Consider the following 16,449-nt stretch of genomic DNA (forward strand, 5'->3'; position numbering starts at 1 on the left):
AAATATACTCGTCAAAGTTAAAATTCATACTAAATTTGATCTATTTCTCGCCAAGCAATAATAGCATCTCAAAACTCCATCTTACGCTCAAGAGCTTAAATAAAATTTGTCCTTTAACGCAGGGACGGATACATGGGGGCAAGTAGTGGCCTGGGCCCCCAACTTTTTAAAAAAAAATAATAGTCACTAGTTAAAAGCCCAACCTAATACAAATAAAACATTAAAATTTAAAAAAATTCCTAAAACTAATGATGTATCTTCACCTTTCCTATTCTTTTCTAATCCTTTTGTTTCCTAACACGCGGCGACGGCGTCCTCAGTCCTCACTTGGTCATACTGCCATTGCCAGTGAAGAAGATATTTATTTTATTTTTCAATTCTTTTATATAATTACATAAAATTATTAATTAATAAAGTACATTGTTTTATTATGGAATAATTTAATTTTATTCTTTTGTATTTACATAGACAAATTATTGACCTATTTTTAAGATTTATTCTTTCTTATTTTTTTATTTTATTTTTTAATAAAATTGATAGTGATTTAGTGAAAAAATTATTATTATTGATATTTAATTAATAAAATATATTTAGACTTTGTTTATTCATGTAAGTATATAATTATTTGAGTTCTTTTTTTTTCAGGTAAAAAGAAATTAGAACATTTTATAATGAAAAAGCAAAGTAAAATTGATGCAATTTTTAAGAGAAAAGTTACTGATAATGTTGGAGTTCAAACAAGCCAACCCTCTAATCCTATTTCACAAGAAGGTCAAGTAAGTGAGCTCTCTAATCTTACTCAAAATACATATCACATGAAACTAAAGTACCAAGATTAGAAAGAGATGTTGATATCTCTTTACTAGAAAGGGATCCAGGAAAGCGACGTCCAATTTGGCAGTATAATGTCAATGAACGTGATAAGATTTGTAGAGCATACATAATAGCTGGGCCATACCAACCAACAAATATTAGCTATCCAGCTTCTGGTAATAACAATCACCGTCGATATTTTCAATCTTCTTGGTTTAAGAAATTTCCAAGTTGGTTAGAATATTCACCAGAAAAAGATGCTGCTTATTGTTTGCCTTGCTACTTGTTTGGTAAACATTATGGTGCTCGCAATGATGGAAAAAATGCATTTTCAGAGTTAGGATTTAGTAACTGGAAGAAAGTAAACAATGAGGTAAATTGTGCATTTGTATGTCATGAGGGTTCTATTCCTAATTCTCCCCATAATTTATGTGTGAAATCTTGTGATGATTTGATGGCTCAATCTAAGCATATAGACAAAGTTCTTGATAGGCATAGTGATGAAACTATTGCAAATAACCGTTTAAGGTTGAAGACATCTATTAATGCTATTCGATGGCTTGCATTTCAAGTATGTGCATTTAGAGGCGATGATGAAAGTCCTGGATCTTTGAATAGGAGAAATTTTATTGAGTTAATTAAGCTTTTAGCTTCCTGTAATCAGAATGTTCATAATGTTGTCCTTGAAAATGCTCCTGGAAATGCTCAATATATATCTCCCAGTGTTCAAAAAGATATATTGCATATCTTTGCTAGAAAAGTGCGTGCAACAATTCGAGAAGAAATTGGTGATTCTAAATTTTGTATAATTATTGATGAAGCAAGAGATGAGTCAAAGCAAGAACAAATGTCTGTGGTTTTGAGATTTGTAGACAAGCACGGTTGTGTTCAAGAAAGATTTTTTGATCTTATACATATTTCTGATACATGTTCTTTGATATTGAAAACAGAAATTTCATCAGTTCTTTCTCGTTATAATCTTGATATCCAAAATTTTAGGGGACAAGGGTACGATGGAGCTAGTAATATGCGTGGTGAATGGAATGGATTGCAAGCTCTATTTTTGAAAGATTGCCCTTTTGCTCATTCATTGTCTTGCTCATCGATTACAATTAGCACTTGTTTCTGCAGCCAAAGAAATTTGTTATGTTCATTAATTCTTTTCAAAACTTACACTAATTGTGAATGTTGTGACTGTTTCTCCTAAACGTCATGATCAGTTAAGGGTTGCTCAAGCAAATAATGTTGCAAACTTAATTGCCAATGATCAAATTGTGACAGGTAGTGGACTTAATTAAATTGGTACTTTGCAAAGAGCTGGAGATACTAGATGGGGGTCTCATTTGAATTCTGTACGTAGCTTGTTATGCATGTTTGATGCTACTTGTGAAGTTCTTGAAAAAAGCACCGAAGAAGGTAATTTCTCCACTCGTGGTGATGCTAGTGCTGCTTATGATGCTATCACATCCTTTGAATTTGTCTTTGTTTTGCATTTGATGAGAAATATTTTGGAAGTTAGTCATGATCTTTGTCAAGCTTTGCAACGAAAAAATCAAGACATATTGAATGCTTTAACTCTGGTTTCTACTACGAAGACTTTAATCCAAAGAATGAGAGAATCAAGTTGGGAGGCTTTCATTAAAGAAGTTATATTATTTTGTGAGAAACATGAAGTTGAAGTTCCTGATATGAATGCATTGCATATTCCTAGAAGAGGCCGGACTCACAAAATTGTTGATCAAATTTCAGTAGAGCATCATTACCGTGTTAATTTATTTCTGGCTGTAATTGATACACAATTGCAAGAGTTTAATGGAAGATTCAATGATAATATGGTGGAATTGCTTACTTTAAGTTCAACTTTAGATCCTAGAGATAATTATAAGTTCTCCAGTGTCAACAAAGTATGTGAATTAGTAGAACGGTTTTATCCAGGTGACTTCAGTGACCAAGAGAAATTTCACATTAGAATGCAAGCTCAACATTATGAACTTGATGTTCCTAATCATGTTGAATTAACTAACTTGTGCACAATTTCGGAGTTATGTCAAGGATTAACGAAGACAGGAAAGTCTTTAACATATCCTTTGATTGATCGTTTGATTCGCTTGGTATTAACTCTCCCTGTTTCAACTACTATAACTGAGAGATCTTTTTCAGCTATGAATATTGTGAAGAATAGACTCAGAAACAAAATAGAAGATGAATTGCTTGCTAATTGTCTTTGATTTACATTGAGAAGAAGATTGCTGAAAGATTTGACACAGATTCTATTATCGATGAATTTTATGATATGAAGAATCGACGTGTACCACTTCGTTAGTAAAAAGTACACCTTTTTTACATTTTAAATATATATTCTCTATCAGTATATTTTTGTAATGCATCTTACATTATAATTTATTTGCATATATTTTTTTATATTATAAATATTATTGGCCCCCCATGATAACATTCCTGGATCCGTCCATGCTTCAACGAACAACCCCATATCACATATGCTCTTAACATATAAACTTGAACTTCTCTATTCACCACTATTTGTCGGGTTTTTTTCTTTCTTCTTTTGGACTTGATACTACAAGCTCTGGTCACTTTCTTGGTGTGTGTTTAATTTCTTTTCCAGCGCCGTGGAGGTTACAAGCGGTTTTTATTTCAAAATAAAACATGCTTCCCCCACTCTTCACGTTAACAAGCCCTGAAGCCCACAACGCAAACCCACCCAAAAGAAAAAAGAAAACAGAAAAATAAGTATAAAAAAATAAATTAATTAAATTTTATATTTATATTAGTATTTATCTTATTTATGCTATAATTTAGATTAATTTAAAAATAAAATTTTACATTATATTATATTTTTAATTGTCTGATGATTTAATTTTATTATCATCACAAACAAAATCAACATTATTATTTATATTAACCGTATAAATAATTTAATTTTTTTATTTTAAAAAAATCCCATTTATTCTTTTAAAAAAATAGACAGGAAAAAAAAAGAAATATCGTAAGCGTCAGTTACAACCTCACCCCGTCTCAGTACAGCCTGTGTTCAAACTCAGCACAGATTGCCTCTCTCCTCTTTTATCTCTTCTTCTCTAACAAAACCTAAAATTAAATCAAAAAAGAAAAAAGGAAAAAAAGTTCCTATGATTTTACATCAATACCCTCAAACCGCTAGTGATATCCGTCTACCCTCGCATGGTCAAATAGTAATTCCATCTCCACCATCTCAAAACCACCCACCGGAACCAAAAAAATAACAAAAAGACAATGCTCTTCGCCATTCTCTTCTATTCTTCTTCCTCCGATCCACCACCACGATCCCTTCTCCCGAAACCCTAACCCTAAATCCCCAAATTCTCCATTCTCTTCCGATTCGAAACCCCAAAAAACTTCTTTCATTAAAAAAAGACAAAAAGATAGCCTCGAATCGAAGGAGAGAAAAAACGGAATCATTGGGCGACAATGGGGGATTTCAACCTTGCTCTGTTGATCGTGGCGATCGTGGTGTGCGTGATCGTGTTCCTGGTGAACGTGTACCTTCTCGTGAACTACCAACATCCTGATGACAAGAACCAGGCATACTTCCCCAAATTCGTCGTCGTTTTCGGTCTCTCTGTCGCCGCAATCTCCATTCTCATGCTCCCGGCAGATGTCGCGAACCGGCAGGCGTGTCGCCACGCGATCTACAATGGTGCGTGCAACCTCACGCTCCCGATGAAGACCTTGTGGCTCGTCGTTTACATCGTCGACGCCGTGCTTGTCTTCTTCGTTATTCCTTTCGCAATGTTCTACTATGAAGGCGACCAAGACAAGTAAGTATGCATGTTTTAATTGTATGATTTTGCCTTTCAAATTTTAAATTATGTTTAAATTTTTTAATAAACTTTTTCTTTTGAAAACGGCGTGGCGTGGTTGAGAGAAATAAGAACTTACAATTACGAAATAGTTGAAATTGATTTAGATTCTTTGGCGCTTTTTCTACAGACAACTTATGAAAAGGCGGAAAATTTGCAACAGTTAGAACATCGATAAAGTAGAAAGAATCTCAAATTAATATGGTTTAGACTTTAGTTGGAAAAGGCTTGATGGTGATCGTTTTTGTAATGTAGTTTGATTTGAGAAAGTTGATGTTTTATTTGAATTTTTTTTCCTTTTCCATTTCTTTGTTATGTGCTTTTGCAGGAGTATTGGCAAGAGGATTAGGAGTGCATTGTTGTGGATGGTGACCACTGCTATCGTGTGTGCTCTCATTCTGGGAATTTTGTATGGTATGTCATATTTGTTTGCTCTTGTTCCTTTTGTTATGTTTTATATAAGTCTATAATAGTCGGTGATTGGAATAGTTTGATTCCATTTCTGATGGTAGAAAACCCCAGATGACAGTCTTACATAGGTTATGTGAGTAAGTTTACGATAAGGATTTTTCAACTGATGGTTGTGTTTACTTCAGTTGTTAATGTTGAGTGGTTTGACATGTTTGGTGTACATTATGATGAAGTAGCCATATATTGGCCAAGTGTAACTATTAATGCGAATGAATGTTAATCCAGTATCTGCATCTGCACAGGAAACCTTTGGTTCTTGCATTTTAGTTGGCCTCTAAGCTTTGGTTCTTGCATGAAGGGGCAATGCAATAGATTAGAATATGAAACCGTTCTTAAGCCTCCACCATGTTGGAGACTCATTCCTTGACACTGCTACCAGAATTCATGAGCACTAGTTTGCCAAACATCAATCTTACTTGTGCACCAAGGATTGCCCTCTAAGTAATTATGTGGAAAATTTCTCATTGAGTCTAAAATCTGACTGCCAAATGTCAAATGATGACCAATTAGATTATCAGTTTGTTGAGTAAACTTTTAAAATAAATTGTTACTTGACGTTGAAGCCTCAAACGCTGACTGACTGTCTCTACTCCAATTCTGAATGATCTGTTAGGGCTTGTTGGGAAGGTGGACTTTACTGTCAGGCATCTCTCTTCTTCCACAACGTCATTTCCAAGCTCATGGAGCCTAAGTAACAGTCAACAATGCCTTGGAAATGGTGCCCGTCAGGTCTCTTCTTTTTTCTAATAGCCCCCTTTACAGGGTCTTGTTTCTTTTTGGAATTTATATTTCTGTATCCTTCAATTCCTCCTCCTCCATCTTCTTTTTCTTTTGCTGTTTCTGATTCTGGTTTTGCCTTTGTCCTGAAAACAGTGTTCTGCATATTTGGCTAATCCTTCATCAGAGAAAACATGGACCATGCGTACTACCTTCCCTGAATATGTTGTTGCTCTTGCTACTATTGTTGGTTCTGTGCTTTTTGCTGTAAGTAATTCTTTAAGAAATGTTCTTATGTAAAGTTAAAATTTCTAATTTAAGCAATGAATTTCACAAGCCATGTCATATTTATGGCTAACCTTTCCTGTTAATGATATTAATCATTGTTATATCCCCATTAAATCCAGATATTTGGTGGTGTTGGCATTGCCTGTCTTCCATTAGGACTTATATTTTCATTTATTCGGCGCCCAAAGGCTGTTATCACTCGTTCACAATATATCAAGGTGAGGGGTGCTCTTATAGAAGAGGAAATAATAAAAGAATGACAACATGCTTGTTTCTTCTATGATATGCTTATATATGTGGTTGGTTGGTTGTTTACTGTAGGAAGCAACTGAGCTGGGCAAGAAAGCAAGAGAACTGAAGAAAGCAGCTGAGTCACTTCATCAAGAAGAAAGAAGTGGTGCAAAGGGTAGGAAATTTCGCAAAAATGTGAAGTCAGTAGAAAAGGTAAACAAATACTGGTGAATTAACAAGCATTTCGTGTAAAATTTTATGTGAGCCCTGGTGGAATCTGCTTTGCATATCTTGATTTGAAGTGTGCTGTTCTAGTTTGTGTTTGAAAGTTGTCTGCAGTGCAGTTAACGAAATGCTCTGCCGGTTTATGTGCTTCTAGTTTTTCACTTACCTATCTCACTTAATTTGGCAGGAATTGTTTCAACTAGAAGAAGATGTAAAGCTTCTTGAGGAGATGTACCCACAAGGCGAGCAGGTAGCTCTTGAATTTCTAGCTTTCTGAATTACAGTCACAAACGAAGAATAGTGTTTTCCCTTCTTACGATCCTGTATGAATGCAGGCTGAGACAACATGGGCGCTAACAGTTCTTGGATATCTGGGAAAGCTTGTTTTGGGAATTTTAGGGTAAGACCAAATTTGCTGGACTAAATTGAAACTGAAAATTGACAATAGGAATCCTCTTAATCTGAATAAAACCATTATACTAATGCCCTTCAACTTAATCTCAATGCATTGTAAGATTGAGAGAGAAAATGAATATGTCTAGCAATCAGCTTTACTTTTACATGTAATTAGAGAATGTTGTTGGGTGGCTAGTTCTTGTTGTGATCTGTGCTAGATTTGGGGCTGTTGACTATGCACAGTGATTAGGATGTTTTTTGGTCTGTTTTTAATCAGTGTTTTGGGATGGAAGTTTGTATAAAAACTAGTTTCCTGTGTAATTACAGGAATTTTTTCCCAATAAAAAGTGTGCTATAACCTGGCTTGTATTTTACTCTTCATGTTCATTTTTAAATGGTTTAAGTATCTTCTGGGTGGTCTTTTAATTCAAGGTTCATTTTGTTTTTGCGCGTGTGCACATTTTTATTTCAATGGTAGTTTTCGGTAATATCTCCTGGAAACTTTTGCTGTGGAAAATGTCGAGGATGTGACTGATGAAGATTGTTTATTCTTAAACAGGTGTTATGGTTTTCTTATATTCTTCTAACTCAAGTTTTGAAAACTGTTCCAGGCTTATTGTTTCTGTGGCATGGGTTGCACATATCATCATCTATCTATTAATCGATCCTCCTCTATCTTCTTTCCTGAATGAAGTTTTCATCAAGCTGGATAGTATATGGGGTTTGTTGGAATACTCCTGCCTTTTTTGTTATAATTTCATAAGCTATATAAATTACATTATGCCTTATTTAGTTATTCTGAATATGTATACTGCCTTCATCAGGTCTTCTGGGAACAGCCGCGTTTGCATTTTTCTGCTTCTACCTTTTGCTTGCTGTTATTGCTGGTGCAACAATGCTAGGGCTGAGACTAGTTTTCATTACTATACATCCTATGAAGTAATCAAATAGTTGTTAAATCTATCTTTTTAGTAGCTTGTTTCTCTTTGTCCCATAATATTTATATTGATCACTCAATATGTTCACCTATGCTAGATGGGGAGCGACTCTCATGAACTCTTTTCTGTTTAATGTGGGCCTTATCCTTCTCTGCTCCATCAGGTATGTAATGTGTTACTCATCCCAATGGGTTGCCATGTACAGATTTACATTCACAATAGTGATTTTTATTCTTTTTTGGTCACATATAGTAGGAAGTTCAAGTTTTAAAAGAATACATTAGCGGTGATAAAGAAATGCAGCCTTTGATTTTCATCTAGAAATTTTTAAGTTGAATTATTATTATTATTTTCAAATTGATTGTGTCAGTAGTTTGGTTATCAGGAGTTTGATAAATACCGCTGTATATTGTATGGTTTGGGTGGGGCACTTTTCATGCTGTCATGTGCTTTGACTAAACTGCTAATAATGTTCAACTATTTCACTGTTTCAGTGTGATCCAGTTCTGTGCGACAGCATTTGCCTACTATGCTCAAGCAACTGCAGCACAGGAAATATTTGGCCACACCTTGGAGAGTCTGCGTGGAATTAAATATTTGTACAAGTGAGTAGAGCCGGAATTTTTTTCACTTTTCTGTGGCCTTTTAAGGGCAAATGTGGAACCTTTTAATAGTTTGCAAATATAATACCGCACAGTGGGATGGTCTACTTTTTTCTTGTACTATAACAACAACAAAGTCTTATCCCACTAGGTTTTGTGTGTAATTTAATATTTACACACCCAAAATATATTCAGTGTTCACAGTAAATATTTGATTCAGTGTTTACCATTTAATGGCTACATTTGTGTGTGTTGCATCAATAACTTATATGATGTTCATATTAGGAATGTTATTTTCACTATTATCGTTGAAGTGTTAATATGAATATTTACTTGTATTATTTTTTCCTTTGTCTATACTTTGCTTATATATAACCTGACAAAATGGCTGCTACATCACAGGTACAACGTATTTCAGATCGCATTTGTTGTGTTGGCTGGATTGACATTTGTGTATTATCTTATCTTTGTAAGTTTGTGGCTTTAAAATCCTTCCTTCCTCTCTTTTATTCTTGTTAATATTGGTGATGCTGAATGGTTTTTGAATTTGGAAAATGTCAGGGATGGAGAAGAAGAAAGCCTAGTGGCAGGTTCCAATTGTCTTCATGAGGTAATGGTCTAAAGAGTATGGAACAGTGTCTTCTGAAGGGATCCCATTGTACAATCATTGTCACATCATATATCATTTAGAATGGTTTTTAGTATTCGGATGTGTTATGGCCTAGTTTTGTTTATGATGTATCTTGAATGCTAATATAGAGTTAGGCTGAAACATAATCCGAATAGAAGCATATTCCTGCAGTGTAATCAATCATTAAGATGGGGTGCCTGTGTTGTCACTGAGGCGTCTTCATTCTTTCTTCTCACACCTTTTGTATGTATTATTCTGTTGCTTGGTTTGTGTTACCCATTCTTCTGATTCTGTAATTGAATATCTTGTGCACACGTATCTCCTGGGTTTTCTAGAAGACTTTGATGTAATTCAAATCTTACCAAACAGAAAGTTGTACCAGTTGCCTTTTTATGCTCCATCTGTTTTTGTAGTAGGCATGTTCATAGTGTTCATAGGGGATTATTTTATTTTTTTAGTTTAATTGTGCTGTACTTTTCTCCCTCTTTTTTCCCCCTCATTTATTTATCTAGTTAACTCCTTTTGTTTAAATGGCTATTAAGTTGCTCATGAAAGAGTTAACCATAGCGGTTGAGAATGTATAATTAGATGTCAGTAAAATGATAAACTGACACAGCAATCGACCATTTTTCTGGTGTTGTGGATTGGCAATAAGTGTCACCCACTTGATCTTGCATTTCAAATTCCGCGTCCTTGGTTCAGAAATTTATAAAAATTGTTTTCAAGTGACTTCTCAGCTATCATAGGAATATTCTAGACTGCATTACTTTTGTTTTTCACAATCTTAAGGAAACCACAATCTTCTATAATTAACTTATTTGGATGCAAAACCCAGTTATATATATGGCTTGCAGCATAAAGCAGAAATATAAGTAATTAAGTACATTAACGTCACAAGTTGATGAAACAGAGTTGACGCTAGGCATGCCCAAAACCACGAATAAACTTGCTCAAGATTTATTAACACATTATTTCATGAGACACTTAAAACACTAGTCCCATTGAAAACTTTCCTGGAAGGTCCAATTAGAAACATTTATAGGGGTCTTTGCATCAGCACCAGTTGGATCATATGGTGAGTCTTCTGAAAATTCTGTTGCCATTGACTTCCAGTACAAACTAGGTTCCCAGTCTGCTTCTCTAAGAACCTTCAATATCTCTTTTGCCACAATCTTGCTCCCTTCAGATGATAGATGAATCCCATCCCTATCAAACATGATGCAAACAAATGAAGCAAAGAAAGATTTTAACTGTTTTCAAGTTTACTCTTTAAGACCTCTTCATGACCTCAAGATATAGACACTCCTTAAGCCAAAAGTATGAATGTGATTGGCATACTTACTTGAAGCAAACATTTAACCAGTCATTCCTTTTCTGTAGTGCAGACCAGAGATCAATGGCCTCGACATTCATCTCGCGGCACACCTCCAAACATGCTTCGGAATATATTCGACAGGATTCGTTTGTCCTTCCTAAATCCCCCAGTTGTTTACTGGTTTTGGTTCAATCATTAGTTCATTAGAGTTCAAGATTAAAATGTATTGGAAAATAAACGCAATAAACTTTTACCTAAGCTAATCTGTCATAAAAACTTTTTCCTCAAAAGTTTGATTTTTATATCATAAGCTTGGACTTTATGACATATATATATATATATATGCCTGACCCTGAATGATGAGAAGGATACAAAAACAAGAGGGTTGCTGATACATATAAATCATCTATGTTTGTCTAGTGAACAACTTAATCATTTGAGATAGACATTTCATAAATTGGTGCCGTCTATGCTGAAGATAAAAGTCAGCTGCCTATGTGACTACAAATATCTATCCTATTATATTGAGACATGTGGAGGGTAGTGATTTTATTTGACCAACTTATCTTCTTGATGGCTCAGTTTTTAGTATTTTACCACAGTAGATTATCAAGACCGTTTTTAATTATTTTTCACATTAAACAGAATTTTGTAAAATAAATTAGAAGATTTGTAAATAAAAATAAAAAATTGAAAACAAATTGATTTAATTCTTTAGAAGCAGTAGGGTTTAGGGGTGACAACGGGGCGGGTAGGGGCGGGTTTTTGCTCTACCCGACCTACCCTACCCTATAATTATTAAAATCTATTAAATAAAATTAAATTTCAAAATTTATATAACCATCATCACATACATAACATAAATTAAAGTAAAATTTTTAATATGATACAATATTATCAATCATTTTACTAATTATTTTACATATATTACACATTATATATTAAAATTATATATATATATCGTGACGGGTAGGAACGGATAATACCTAAACCCGGCCCCGCCCCCACCCCGCCCAAGAACCCGCCCCGAGCGGGTAGGGGCGGGGTGGGCGGGTTTGGGTATTTTGCCATCCCTATTTGGGTTGGTTGGTGAATTGTCAACCCAATGTCTTATTTTTTCTACTGCATCCACCATAGATGAGTTAAATTTAGATTTGTTAGTCAACTTATAGTCATTAGTAGTCACTGAATTCATAGCATTAAAGCTTATATCCTTGTTAAGCAGGCCTTGTTAAGAAGAAAATTATTTGTGTATCTAATAACTTAAAACTCTTTGATGAGATGGTTATACAGTCGCAAAAGATCCAACCTACAAATTAAAAGATCTAATAGCTTCATAATGCAATAAGTGACAATAATGTTAATGTTAATCTTAGAAGGTTTGAGGAACCTATTAGTAGAAGTGCAAGCATCTCTATTAAAAAACAAATAACAAAAAAATTGTGGACAAAACCTGAGTGTACTGCGGATTTGTTCCTCGTTGATGGGTGGAGAACTCAGAAATATTAGGCGAGTTTTCTTTGACAAGCTCTGGAAAGCATTAATGAGGTGAGATTAGTAGCAATGGTGAGCAGTAATACCCAACTATATTTTACATTTACTTTTAATTAGTTTAAATAAACTTTCACCAATCTTGTCCCAAAAAAACAAAAATCAAGTAGAACTTCTAGAATCGAAAATGATAAATTTCTCTCTCACTATTGATTTGGTACTAATATAAATACTAAAACTTGGTTTTGTAAAGCATTTCCTTTTCGAAAGTAACTTATGAAAGCTGTCAAAGCTATAGCACTTGCATAACTTTTAATAAGTACAAGCACGACAATTGTAATTGGTAAAATAACTTTAAAATTAAAAAGGACCATAACATAATAGACATAAATATAAAAGTTAAATTTGAAAATTAATTAATGTATGAGATTATATTAAACTTTTTAATTTTAATAAGTACAAGCCAATTTTAAAAAATGATTTCAAAAACACCCTGTCTTTTACAAGTTGTAAGCACAAACACAAATACATAGTCTTTTCGATCACCAAACACAAAATAAAGAACTTGTACTTTTAAAAAATATAATTAAGCACTTCTTCAAAAACTTTTACCAAACTAATCCTAATTATCACTCTTTTTTTTAACAGTAAAAAGGTAATTTGTTATTTCAGCGTCTTGAAGGACGATTTTGTTTTCTATATTTTTTGTTTGAGACAAGATTAGAGGTTTATTTTATTCTACTTTCAGATGATGTCAAAGTAGTAATCTAATGTGAAAGAAAGAAAGGTGTTTCTACCTTAAGATGGATGGCTATCTTCCTCATATTTTCCTTGTATTCTTGAAGGGGTACATGAGAACCAAGACCATGTGGGTTTGGTCGAACCGAATCATTGCCACCAAAGTAAACAATTACTAATGATGGTTGTACATTGGCATCCTGAGTTCAATAAATAAATAAATCACTGTCTCTTTGAATTAGTCCTAAATTTTTTGAAAAATTAGTTGTCAGGATATATTTGATGCAAATCGAAAACTTTTGAAACAAAATAAAACTTAGAGGTATTATTAAAACTTTTAACAAACTTTAACGACAAAATATATACTTTATCCATAAATAAATCACTGCCTACTTGAATTGATTCGGAATAGATTTTATTCTAAGACTGTTTGAGGGCATCACATAATCATTCAAGGATAGTTAATGCCAAAAACAACAATTCCTGGATATCGATGTGGTAATACATGGTTTGATGTCGGTATAAAATCATTTTATATCGACAATATTGAATTAAGATTATTCAAGCTATATAATATGTAACAAAAACATGCATTAAGGATTCAATTAGTTACCTTGGGAAATATTTTATCAAGAACCTCCAAAGCGCGTCTTGAATTCCAACCGGAGTATCCTCGCAGTACTATATCAGCCTAAGTCAGTTAGAGGAGTGAATTCAACTAAGTTGGAGAACCATAATATCAATGTAAATTAACTGTTTCTTTTTTTTTTTCACAAACTGAGTTTAGGGTAATTTAGATGTGTATGTACTCCAAAATCAGTCTCTTTCCAACAATATGGCATTATTCAAATTATATGTGGAGTGCCGAAGGACCACCACCAACTAAAAAAATCACACAATATAGTCATTAATATGACTTCAATTCAGATAAGGATATTATATTCCTCAATAATTCAGGTTTGTCTTTATTTTTTCGATTTCCACCAAGAAAGTGACTACCATTACTTAAGGAATTTTTTTTAGCATCCAAGTTACTGTAATATTGGAATATTTTTTTTCCCTAACATACAAGTTGCAACTACTCCATTGAGTTCAATAATCATGTTTTTGGGAGGAACTTTTTCTTTTTTCCTTTTGTCTCTGTCATACGTATCCAGATCTTATTACAACAGAGAAATTCTGAAGTGCTCCCAGAGAAAATAAGTATGTTTGTTTTGACAGATTAATTATTTCTCATATCAAGATTAAAAATAATAACAAAATAAAAACTGATTTCCATTCAAACACACAAGAAATTCACTAGTGTCTATTCCATCATCACAAGTTCTTTAATCTCCATCTTTGAGAAATGGACGAACTAGTGTTGCCAACATATTAATCTTGGAGATTAAACCTGTCCCTTAAGTTTTAATCACTCATATGATAATAATTACTTAATTAGTGTAACAAATCTCAATAATAATGGGTCATACTCATATCCACAAATCTGAAAGATGAATTGCATAACCTTGGAGATCTTATGAACACACATTTCATTGTGGCCTATGTCAACATAACATGCATGTAACCAAAAGTCAACAAGTTCTAAACTTTATGAGATTTCAATCATTCATTCATTCATCAAAGTTTAATTAATTAACAAGAAGATAGATAGAGCATATAGTAACAGGAAATTAAATTAATTAAATTATATAAACTAAGTACCTTGCGAGCATACAAATTGGCAAGGATAGATCCCCAACCTTCATCACCAAAACTAAGTTGAACAATGGATGAACCAAACAACACAAATTCAGGCCTCAGAGGTCCTACCATGTCTCTCTCTCTCTCTCTCGATCGAGCATATTACACTGGCACTGCCATATAGCAAATTTATAGACGAAATTTATCTATGTATTTTTAATTTTAGTGTCTTCTCTTGTCAACATCACAGTCTTTGATATAGTTAGAGTATTTCTAACAGAGCGATTGTAGAGTATTATTTTTTATATTTTTAATAAATAAATTAATTTTAAATCTACATTAAAATTGATCTATAAAATAAAATTGATATATAATTTTATCAAGAATTAATAAAATTTTGTTATTTATATAAATATGTTGATAAAATTATTAAAATAATATAAAATTTTAATTAAATTAATACTGAATATTGAAAGAATAAATTTTATTTTTAATTTAAATTATTATTTATAATACATAATTTATAAATATTTTTGTAAAATTTTAAATAAAATAAAATTAAAATTAGTATTGGAGACGTTTTTATTTTTTTATTTATAATAATTGAATAATGGTTTAATTAGTGTCAGTATTTAATGCTCGAATTTTGCACAGAAAGTAAAAGGAATTATGGGATTCCATTAGTTTTTTTTAAAGAAAAACAAAAAGTTACTGTATGTGATAAAAGAAAACATAGTTGATTCTCTTACTTATTTAGTGTATATTTGGGGATAAGTATAGCTTTTGATTTCAATGCTTATGCAATTATGATGGATTTTAATTTTATCTTTAACATTTTAGTTATTTTATTTTTATATGTAATATTTTAATTTTTTTAATTTGTTTATATCTCTAGATGTCGTTATCCTAGCATACACCATATCCAAAACATTAATATAAATAGTAGTCACTGACACGTGGTACTGGATTGACATGCTATTATTGATATTATATTATTATATATATATTAAAAATATTATTTGTATACTAAAATTAATCACTAAAATTAATCATTAATATATTTGTATATAAATATATATAATTTAATTTATTTTTAATATATATTTATATTTTAGAGGTAAATATTAAATTAGTGTCCGAAAAATTTTGGCACTGATACAATAGTACCTGATTTTTGTTATTGATAAATGGTCTTCGAAAAACTTTAAAATTTAACAAACGTGTCTCCAAACTCGTCGGAACATATCTCCGACATGTTCTGGTGACCTGGCAACCCCCAACCCAAACCCTAATCCCCCCCCCCCCAAATGCACTCCCCTCTTTTCCTCTCCAACGCAGCCTCCTTCTCCTTCCCCAACATACTCTCCCTTTTTCCGACACAGTTTACACCATTGTTCTTTTTCTTTTTCTGCCAATCTACCGTCTTTCTCTTTTTTTTTTCATCTTCTTCTTTCTCTTTCTGATATTCTCTGTTTCATCTTAGAACAGAACTTTGAGCTTTCATAAAGACCAACAATGGAGATACAGGATAAGCGCTTGAAGCCACGCCTCGATCTCTACAACACCATGAAGAACATCACTTACAAAGTCCCCTCTTTCTCCATTGACCTTCCTCTTTCTTTGAACAACCAAAAAAGCTTCAGGTCATGGGCATCAACGACGGCGAATTTGACCCCATCTTTCGCACTCTCGATCTCTTTGGATCCAAAGACTTTTCTATTTCAACCGTAGCTTGGGAACAAGCCCAAAGGTCTCATCTTTCTCTTTTCTCTGTCACCACCAAGAACATCATCAACCTTCAAATTGTTAATGAAGGACATGAACACTAAGTCTCACTTTCAATTTCACCTAAAATTGAATTTGGAGTTGGCTTCAATGTTAATGTTAAACTGAAAAATCTAAACTTTCAATAACTTGTTCAGCATAACGTAAATAATGGTGGTGATGATGTGACATCAAAGGTGCGAAGCTTTTATCAGTGATGTTGCAGCCACCACATAATGATGATGATGATAATGATGTTGATATTGTGGCTTCACCTTTAAGGTAG

General features: G+C 33.1%; 3 protein-coding genes across 3 annotated transcripts; 2 read left to right on the plus strand and 1 right to left on the minus strand.

Annotated features, from left to right (window-relative positions):
* Positions 1 to 723: 723 nt before the first annotated feature.
* Positions 724 to 2,979, plus strand: LOC140177219 (uncharacterized). The gene is made up of 4 exons (XM_072210332.1): positions 724 to 776; positions 934 to 1,821; positions 2,174 to 2,924; positions 2,974 to 2,979. Exons 1-4 carry the CDS (start codon positions 724 to 726, stop codon positions 2,977 to 2,979), a joined length of 1,698 nt encoding a protein of 565 aa, XP_072066433.1.
* An 838-nt stretch (positions 2,980 to 3,817) lies between these two features.
* Positions 3,818 to 9,570, plus strand: LOC112750280 (LIMR family protein At5g01460). The gene is made up of 14 exons (XM_025798929.2): positions 3,818 to 4,631; positions 5,002 to 5,087; positions 5,758 to 5,873; positions 6,018 to 6,128; positions 6,269 to 6,367; positions 6,471 to 6,593; positions 6,793 to 6,855; positions 6,941 to 7,005; positions 7,613 to 7,722; positions 7,826 to 7,940; positions 8,037 to 8,102; positions 8,434 to 8,544; positions 8,944 to 9,010; positions 9,103 to 9,570. Exons 1-14 carry the CDS (start codon positions 4,282 to 4,284, stop codon positions 9,148 to 9,150), a joined length of 1,530 nt encoding a protein of 509 aa, XP_025654714.1. The 5' UTR covers positions 3,818 to 4,281; the 3' UTR covers positions 9,151 to 9,570.
* A 419-nt stretch (positions 9,571 to 9,989) lies between these two features.
* LOC112750287 (GDSL esterase/lipase WDL1) lies at positions 9,990 to 14,877 on the minus strand. Its single transcript, XM_025798938.3, has 6 exons — positions 14,421 to 14,877; positions 13,330 to 13,407; positions 12,776 to 12,916; positions 11,941 to 12,017; positions 10,515 to 10,664; positions 9,990 to 10,378 (listed from the first exon to the last, which is right to left on the minus strand). Exons 1-6 carry the CDS (start codon positions 14,529 to 14,531, stop codon positions 10,165 to 10,167), a joined length of 771 nt encoding a protein of 256 aa, XP_025654723.1. The 5' UTR covers positions 14,532 to 14,877; the 3' UTR covers positions 9,990 to 10,164.
* Between the last annotated feature and the right edge of the window lie 1,572 nt (positions 14,878 to 16,449).

This window comes from Arachis hypogaea, chromosome 2 (genome assembly GCF_003086295.3).
Source record: "Arachis hypogaea cultivar Tifrunner chromosome 2, arahy.Tifrunner.gnm2.J5K5, whole genome shotgun sequence".
Classification (NCBI taxonomy): Eukaryota; Viridiplantae; Streptophyta; class Magnoliopsida; order Fabales; family Fabaceae; genus Arachis; species Arachis hypogaea.

Coding starts and splice junctions, on each gene's coding strand:
- LOC112750280 (XM_025798929.2), top strand. CDS start 4,282: ATGGGGGATTTCAACCTTGCTCTGTTGATCGTGGCGATCGTGGTGTGC. Junction 6,856..6,940: donor TGTACCCACAAGGCGAGCAG/GTAGCTCTTGAA, acceptor GTATGAATGCAG/GCTGAGACAACATGGGCGCT. Junction 9,011..9,102: donor TTGTGTATTATCTTATCTTT/GTAAGTTTGTGG, acceptor GGAAAATGTCAG/GGATGGAGAAGAAGAAAGCC.
- LOC112750287 (XM_025798938.3), bottom strand. CDS start 14,531: ATGGTAGGACCTCTGAGGCCTGAATTTGTGTTGTTTGGTTCATCCATT. Junction 12,917..13,329: donor TTGATAAAATATTTCCCAAG/GTAACTAATTGA, acceptor TATTGAACTCAG/GATGCCAATGTACAACCATC. Junction 10,379..10,514: donor TGGTTAAATGTTTGCTTCAA/GTAAGTATGCCA, acceptor CATGTTTGATAG/GGATGGGATTCATCTATCAT.
- LOC140177219 (XM_072210332.1), top strand. CDS start 724: ATGTTGGAGTTCAAACAAGCCAACCCTCTAATCCTATTTCACAAGAAG. Junction 777..933: donor CTATTTCACAAGAAGGTCAA/GTAAGTGAGCTC, acceptor TAAGATTTGTAG/AGCATACATAATAGCTGGGC. Junction 1,822..2,173: donor CAAAATTTTAGGGGACAAGG/GTACGATGGAGC, acceptor TTCTGTACGTAG/CTTGTTATGCATGTTTGATG.